General features: G+C 33.9%; 1 protein-coding gene across 2 annotated transcripts in view; it reads left to right on the top strand.

Annotated features, from left to right (window-relative positions):
• Positions 1-8,462, top strand: part of Nudcd1 (NudC domain containing 1) — a 63,452-nt gene extending 54,990 nt beyond the window's left edge. For both annotated transcript variants that reach the window (XM_026384533.2, XM_026384534.2), the window contains exons 9-10: positions 2,998-3,157; positions 5,311-8,462. In XM_026384533.2, the coding sequence (XP_026240318.1) occupies positions 2,998-3,157; positions 5,311-5,603 (453 nt within the window). In that variant the 3' untranslated portion in view covers positions 5,604-8,462. The remainder of the gene's footprint in view (positions 1-2,997; positions 3,158-5,310) is intronic.
• Positions 8,463-8,981: the final 519 nt, after the last annotated feature.

The following is an 8,981-nucleotide window of genomic DNA, read 5'->3' on the forward strand; positions in this document are numbered from 1 at the left end:
AGTTGTTCCAAAGTTGCTTTGTTTTCCTTATTACTGTTACTTATCTCGTTTGTTTAATTTGGAATGCCTGTACTATACAAAGCAGAATGAATAGAAGGGTAGAATGGTATAATGAACAACAATGTTTAATAATGTTTTAGTGCTGACCATTATCCAAGGGTTTGAAATATGTTGTTTGCTTATAATAATTATGCAAGAAGTACTGTTATTACTGAATTTATAATAAAATAAATCAGGGCTTAACTATGACTATCCAAGGATATAGTTAACACCCTCAAAGAATATATGATAAGTTCAACCAGAAAGGTATGAATAGTTATGATATGTTCTTTCTTTGTATTAACATGGGAAAGCCTTTTTAGAGGAAACAATGCCATTCGTAAATGGCATGGGACAATGGGCATAACATACCACAAGTAGAAAAAAACATGAACAAACAAAGAAAGGGGAAAGTAGGAGAAACAGTTTGTAAATTGTGATCCAGTTGTGCTGCCTGTTTTGAGAAGAGTAGTAGGAGCCAATATTGGAAGGGCATATTGGAGCCAGGTTTTGAGAAATTTTCAAAATGTCATTCAAGTTTGTATATTTTTCTTTAAACTTTGGAAAGCCAAGAGGAAAGATTGAAAAATGTAAGATTTCTGGAGGTGAGAACCAAAAAGCACACAGAACTATGTACTTGGTTAAATCTGGAAGCTTCTAGCCAGGAACCTGTAATTTCAGGGCTCAGGGGACTTAACCAGGAGGATCACAAGTTCAAGGCCAACCTTGGCAATTTAGCAAGACACTGTCTCAAAAATATAAAAAGGATTGGGAATGTAATTGTGGTAGATCTCCCCTGGGTCCAATCCCCAGTACTGAGGGGCAGGGTAGGGGAGACAAGTCTACAAGCTCCTAAACCCTAGTAATCCTCCAGTGAATAGTTCTTTAAGAACCTAATTATAAGCCTTTTCCCTTAAAGATTACATAACATTCGTTCAAAAAATGTTCAGAATAAGGAGACAAGAAGACAGACTTCTGGTTCTCAAGATTATTTAGGCTTATAGCTGGGTGCAGTGTACACACCTTTAATAATCCCATCTGCAATGGAATCTGAGTCAGGAGGGTGGCCAAGTTTAAGGCCAAACTCAAACAGGAATCTATCTCAAAATAAAAATTTTAAAAGGACTGGGGTATAACTCAGTGGTAAAGCACTTACCTACGTTACTCAAGACCCTGAATTCAATCCCTAGTACTCCACCACACATACAAAAAGATACTTAGTCCTGTAAGATGGGTGTCATATTAGATTGATACTGTTGTTGTAACAAGTTTAGTGTCTATAAACAGCACAAATTTATTCTCTTACAATTCCAGATGTCAGAAGTTCTAAAATATGTTTTCAGGACTGTATTCCTTTTGGAAGATCTGGGGGAGAATTCATTTCCTTTCCTTTTCTAATTTCTAGATGCTGTTTGCCTTAACTGGCTTGTGGCCCCAACATCCATCTTCCAAGCCAACAGTGTAGTATCTTCCAATCTCTTTGCTTTTGTTGCCCCAATTGTCTGTTGATTTTTTTCCCTTCCTCTTATAAGTCTTGTTAATACATTGGGCCCATCCATATATTCTCTCCACTCAAGATCTTAAGTTTAATTACATCTACAGAGTCCATTTTGCCATGCAGGGAAACTTACTCAGAGGTTCCAGGGAATTAAGAGGTGGATATTTTTGGTAATAATATCCAGCCCACAGATGATATACATGCATAGTAATAATCTAATGATTACTGGATATATATCATGTTGCAATATGATAAATAACTGGCTGGGGATAAGAAAAATTCAGCTGGCAGTTTTCAGTTCAAGCAGCTCATATAACCATGAGAATTCTGAGAATAACTGATGGTTGAACTGCACCGTAGGGGATAAGTAGGAATTCATCAAGAAAAAAAAAAAAAAAGACAAGAGGAGTCTGGTCAGAATACCCTTGTTAAAGGGGCAGTAAGTAGAGGCAAACTGAAATTGCTGGCTTTGTTGATAAACAATTTTTTGACATAATCACAGAAATGAAGTGTATATATAAGTAAATGGGAACAGAAGAAAAAGAGTATCAGAGTAAAGGGCTCATAAAAAGAGACCTTTATCCTCCTCATCTTATTTTCTAGTTTATCTCCCTTGGTGGTTAACCTTTCACTTGATGGCTCAGGGTCCTTGTTCTTTTCTCATTGCTGTTTAGTCAAATATGGGAAGATCAGAAATCATTTCAGTTATATACTTCATACTGTTAAAACTCATTTGGCTTATGAAAATAAATATACCTTTATGAAAATATTATTTCAACTTGTATTTTACTTCTATTATTATTATTTTTTCAGCTGTGAAAGACGTTGGTAAACAAGAAAGAATGAGCATGAAGGTGCAGAGCTGAAGCATTGAGCCTGTCATAAAAGAGCAGTTAGCTAGTAGTAATTTTGAAAATAAACCTTACTTATTCACTGATTATCAGGAGCAAAGGTAGAGAAGAAATTATCTGTGGTCTCTGTGTGGTAGCCTGTCTTCTTTAAGAGAGTGAGTTTCCTGAAGGTCGAATCCAGTTATGAGTCTCAATTTGACAATTTTGTATAAAAATCAATTCCTTTAGTCATCAATATTGCAATAACAATTATTGACATAATAAATATTATTGACTTAATACCATAATTAAGCAATACACTCAAGTAAAAAATTTGTAAACATACCTGAGTTTGAATTCTAGTATTGTGATTTTTCTGTGTAGTATAGAACAAGTTTCTTAAGCTCTCCAAGATTATTCTTTCATCTATTCAACGAAGATAATAACAGCTTCATGACTTGTTGATAAGATTTTAAAGAGTGTAATAGTAGCACATTTCTTTCAGGAACCATATGAGGAGTCTTTAGGTTTTAAAAAGTTTAGACTAGTTTCTAACAAAAGTGCTCAGTTTTGTCAGTATTGTTAATTTATTATCGAATAAATTATTATTTTTTTTTTTTGTCACTTTAGGTAAACCTTGGAAGCAACCAGTACCTTTTCTCTGTCGTAGTAGATCCTAAAGAAATGCCCTGCTTCTGTTTGCGCCATGATGTTGACGCCCTACTCTGGCAACCACACTCCAGCAAACAAGATGATATGTGGGAACACATTGCAACTTTCAATGCTCTAGGTATAAAGCAAGCTCTTTGACAGTGTTTTCCATTACACCAAAAATTAGTTATCATTAAGTTTATTTGCCTTTTTCTTTTTAATTTGAGCTATCCTAATTACGTTTAGATTGATTTGTGGTATGACTGGTTGCTTGTATTAGTTGTGTTTTAGTTGATGAAGGTTAATGCTATTAGAACAGAGATAATCTGTTCTTATGCTTGTATGAAAGATTAACACAGAATAGAAATGGAAATGGTTATCTAACCACTTGAATCATTCTAATCAGTCATTTGCTTATTTTAATTCTTTTAAGTTATGCAATATTATAATATGAACAAGGGAACTTGTATTTAGGTTTCTTCATAGTAATCTTTAAAAGTAGCATAGAATTGCTCTAAGGTAATGTACATTAGACAGCATGTTCCACTGAACTTAAGTGGCCATTATAATGGAAACACTTAGAAAAGTGGCATTAAGCAGAAATTACTTTTATTTGGTAGAATAAAAGGGAAAATACTGATTTCAAAACTAGGGACTTAAAATTTTTTAAGCCACTTAATTATAGGAGTGTGCAGTCATTTATTTTATGTAAAAATACATTAGTAACTGTTGTGTAGGAGAAATTTTTTGTTAATTAGCCACCATGGCTTTATTGAAAGGTTGTCTTAAACTGACAGAAGGAAGTAAAATTATTCATTTTAATGGATAAATGTGCACAATCCTAACTGTAGAGATTTGTCAGTTATCTTTTATGGTATAGTTAATAACTTAGGCTACTAAACTGGTTAATTCAGACACCAAATAGATTTTTATGACCTGAAGTTCAAAGTTTAATAGATTTAGCTATATATTTTGAGCCTCTGTATTGTCATTCCTATTTTATTAAAAATCTCCTCTTTCAATAAGAGGAGAGTTCTGTCATATGTTTCAGATGCTCAGATCCTCCATTTGTATGCCCAAACCCTCTATTATAGAGGAAATCTGCTATGCTTGAGTCTAAATTAAATGAACTGTACATTAGATATGTACTTTTGAGATACAATCTACATTACTAATTCTGTCAAAATTAGTCTGGACAGCTAATTCTAAACTACTCACATAGGAGTCTATGTCCTCTTCACTTTTCCTTCTTCAAACCTTACAAAAACAGTATTGATCTTCCTGTGCCCTATAGCTTTGCTCATTGTTTTTTGTTGAGATTTTGGTTTTCATTAGTGTTACATTTTTTATTGCACATGTTATAAAATTTAGAAACCATGTACCAATCTGAAAATTCTAGATTATCTTTCAAATCATAAATGGTCCTTTTAATATGAAGAGATACTTTTTATTAAAACATGTGCATGATTTAAGATGATTTAAGATTGTTCAATTTCAAGGGTATCTTAATTAAGTTTTTTATTAGATACTTGAGTCTTTTTTAGCTTGAGTAGTTTCCAAGTTCTGCTTTTGGGGGCTGAAATACAAAAAAAAAATTACTGTATAAAAACACCACAAACATTGTAGGGATCATGGGAGAATGCATTGTGAATTAGTACCTTCAGGGATGCATTATGAACAGCCTCTTAAATAACTTCATGATATTATGTATTATACAGACATTTTTCCTATTTGATAAGAGAAAATATGACTCTGCTATATTTGTTATTCATCCACCTACATACTAAACTGGCATTTAAAGATCTTTTGGCGGACTGGGGTTGTGGCTCAGTGGTAGAGCACTTGCCTAGCAAGTGCAAGGCCCTGGGTTTGATCCTCAGCACCACATAAAAATAAATAACAGTATTATGTCCAACTACAACTAAAAAATAAATATTTAGGGAAAAAAAAGATCTTAAACATTAAGATGCCAAAAGTTTTCAGACTTGTAGTGTTTTAATTATTCATGGAAATTAAATGGAATTATATTGTGCTGTTCTTGAAGAGATGAATTCCTATTTTGTTTCTTAGGAATTAAAGCTGTATTTTTGAACTGGTTGGGAGAAACTGTGGGTAAATTGCTAATGGTTCTGAATTCAACCATGATTGAATATTTATGGTATATATTTTACTTAGGCATTTTAATTTGTAATAGAAGTTATAAAATATTAAATGTTAAGCCATTATTTTCTCCCTTCCGCTTAACATACTTTTTGTTGTTGTTGTTGTCTGTCTGTCTTATATTTTTGGCAGGTTATGTCCAAGCATCAAAAAGAGACAAAAAATTTTTTGCCTGTGCTCCAAATTACTCCTATGCAGCCCTTTGTGAGTGCCTTCGTCGAGTGTTCATCTATCGTCAGCCTACTCCCATGTCCACTGTGCTTTACAACAGAAAGGAAGGCAGGCATGTAGGGCAGGTTGCTAAGCAGCAAGTAGCTAGCCTAGAAACCAATGATCCTATTTTAGGCTTTCAGGCAACAAATGAGAGATTATTTGTTCTCACTACCAAAAACCTCTTTTTAATAAAAGTAAATACAGAGAATTAATTTCTCCAACATGTTGACTTCTCTGTACTGGGAAATATTCAGCAGTGACTAAAGGACTGGGTAGTTATACCATAACCTGTTAAGTTTTAATGTGTTAAAAATATCTCATATGGATTTTTTATATTTTAAAGGATATTAGAAATGTATTTAAAAGATTATGATACTGTAAAAACTATGGAATGAAACTGCAGATTTAGAAACATTGGCTTCTGTAAAAAAAATGTAGTATTGGCAAGTATAATTATTTTTAAAAAACAAGCTAGAATCTCATATTTTATAAATGAAACGTGTAATTCAGTGTTTAAAATAAAAATATATATCATGTACTTTTCATTGATTAGGTTGGTACGTCTGTAGAATGTTTAGGTTAACAGTTGAAATGTTGAGTATTGTAAATACTTATTTAAATGGACTAAATATCTGAGTCTATGCAAAGCAGGAAGTATAGCAGGTTGAATAGTCTTAAAGTTGCTCAGAGATCTTGGTTGTCTTTCAGATGAAGCATAGCTTTATTTAATTTTTAATTGTTTTGCTCTGCCACCTAGATAAGGTTAACTACCATGTTATCCATTGTTGCATAAGAAAGTACCCCAAAACCCAGTGATTTAAAATGACTTTTCACTGTTCTGTAAGTTGACTGGCTGTGCTCTGCATGGCCTCTCAACTTTTAGTATGCTAAACTGGGCTGCATCCCACAACAGAACAAATGTTTGAAGAGGGAAAGCTTCAATATGCAATACCATGCCTGTAGTCCCTTCATATTTGCAAGTCACATGGCCAAGTCTAGAATCAGTGTCAGAGAGGACTATATAAGGACATAGACAGCAGGAAGTATGATTCAATAGAGCCATTAATGTAGTAGTCTACAAACAAGAACTAAGGACAATAAATTCTCATTGTTAGAAAAATAATAATTTATTGTCATTATTTTTCTAACAGCTTAAACAAAATAATTCTGTTTGTACATTAATTTTTTTCACCATGATTTTCAGTTTTATTTCCCTAGGTTTCTTTTGTTCCCCCCACCCCCTTTTTTTTTTTTTTTTATTGTTGTTGTTGTTGTTGTTTTGGTACTAGGGATTGAATTCAGGGGCCCTTAAACCATTGACTCACATCCCCAGACCTTTTTTAGTTTTGTTTTTAGAGACAGGGTCTTACTGAGTGGCGTAGGGCCTTACTAAGTTGCTGAGGCTGGCTTAGATCATCCTGCCTCAACCTGTGCCCAGCTCCCTGGGTTTCTTTTAGTTTTTAGTTATCTGGAGTTTTTCTTAATAAGACTTTACTCTAAAAAGCAGAAAATGAAGATAAAAAGAGGTAAGATAGAAAATAGCTGTTCCTAACTTATCTTGTGTCAATCTGAGCAAGTATTTCACTAAATTGGATTTTAATGAAAGAAGAAAAAACAGGCTTAACAGAAAAGAAGGGAAAAGATGGGAATTGCTTACATGTTCTTAATCCCACCTCAGAATGCAGTTTCCTAGAGAGAAATTTAAATGGGTTTAAAATATATTACTGATTTTTGCCCCAATTTAAAATAAAAGATTTGTAGCTTGGGTATATGGAAAATGTCAAAGTCAGAAAATATGGTTTCTAGATTGCAAGATTACATAAATTTACTTTTGTCTTCTCCCTGGTACCAAAGAAGTTGCTTTCAAGTTTCTTCTCATAAATATACAGTTTTGAGGAGTTACTAAACTATTAAGTGAAAGTAATATTCCCTAATCCATAAACTCAAATGTGAAAATCTAAAATAAAGTCTCATTATGGAGAGTATAGTTATTATATCTTCCCCCACTATGGAATTAGGCCTCTTAATACAAATAATGGAAAACAGACCTAAATTAACTTAGGCAAAAGAGAGAAATTAATGGCTTATATTGCCAAAATTTCAATAATAGCTCTGAGTTTAATCATTGATACGTTAGTGAACAATTTTCACTCACAGCCACCTAGCTCCGTACGTGTTTACTCCATATTTTAATAAGTTCTTGCCTCACTATAGTGAGAAATATGGTTGTTACATCCCTGCATTCTTATATCGAATAGGAAACCTTTGTCCCAGAAATCATAGCAAAAGCTCATTGTGAATGATTGATTCTTAATGGGTTAGGTTCCCATTTATGAGCCAACTACATGGTAGAGATTTTGCTTTTGGAAAGTACCCTCTGGCTTATATTTAAATAATACTCTCCGTACCTCGTGCCAAAGAGTGGAGATAGTAATACACAAATGGAATTATAAATTATGGTCTAGCTTCTGAAATAAAGAATGGATGTCACTGCCCCCAGATATAGGAAATGAGCACTGAAATGCTATTTACTACAAGAAAAATTATTAATAAAAAGAAATATAATGAAACAATGTGGTTATGGTAATAGAAAATTTCTGATAAATTCTTTTTTTTAAAAAGTAGCCATTTTAACAGCATTATTGAGGAATTGACTGAAAATAAAAGAAAATTTCAATGAAAGAAACATTGAAAGATTTCACAAAATGGAGACAGGATTGCATTTAAGAAGCAGGGTTTGTGCACAATTTCAGCCTTTGCCTGGAATGTGAACTGTGGCCTCCTTCAGCCTTTGACCACAGGCATCTGAACCACTGGACAGTTAAATTGTGCATAGCAATTCAAGATGCATACCAAGGGGTCTAAGTAATCTTGTTTATGGACATTTGCATTCTGTTTGTACTTTCTTCTATCAGTCCTGTCACTGTTTTTTCTCAACATACAGTAACCCTTATCAGCTCCCACTTTCCTGCCTTCATTAGAGCACTGATTCACAGCCGTCTGAATCTGTGTATTCCAAATTACAATTTATAAAAGATTCCCTCTTCCCAAATAAAGTCCTTTTTCACTTCTGCAGTGTCTGAGTGTGGATTGACCAACACAACAGACAATAAAATGCATATTTAAAATATTTTGATTGGGAAATATGTAGTTGATCTTCTGTGCCATTGCCTAGCACATAACTCCTAAAATCCTTGGAAGCTCCAAAATGATAAGCATCTTTTATTTACAAATGAGTTGAATGAGGGGTGGGTGGCTGGTCACTGTGAGGGTAAAGCCATGGTCAGAGGATTTAATTAGAGCATTGGGACTTTCAACCCCGACCTCTAACCTCCAAAAAGTGTTAAAGGTCAAGTGGATCATGAGTGGCAGTGATTTGGTCATGCCTGTATAATGAAGCCTCCGTAAAACCCCACATGGACAAATCTGGAGAGCTTTCAGATAGCCCAACACATGAGAGATTCCAGGAAAGTAAACAAAAACATTTACATGTAGGGAGAGTAATTCATCCCAACTCCATGGGGACAGAAGTTCCTATACTTCACTCACCCTGTGTATCTCTGTCTGGAGCTTTGTTTATATCCTTTAAA

Source organism: Urocitellus parryii, chromosome 7, assembly GCF_045843805.1.
Source record: "Urocitellus parryii isolate mUroPar1 chromosome 7, mUroPar1.hap1, whole genome shotgun sequence".
Taxonomy (NCBI): domain Eukaryota; kingdom Metazoa; phylum Chordata; class Mammalia; order Rodentia; family Sciuridae; genus Urocitellus; species Urocitellus parryii.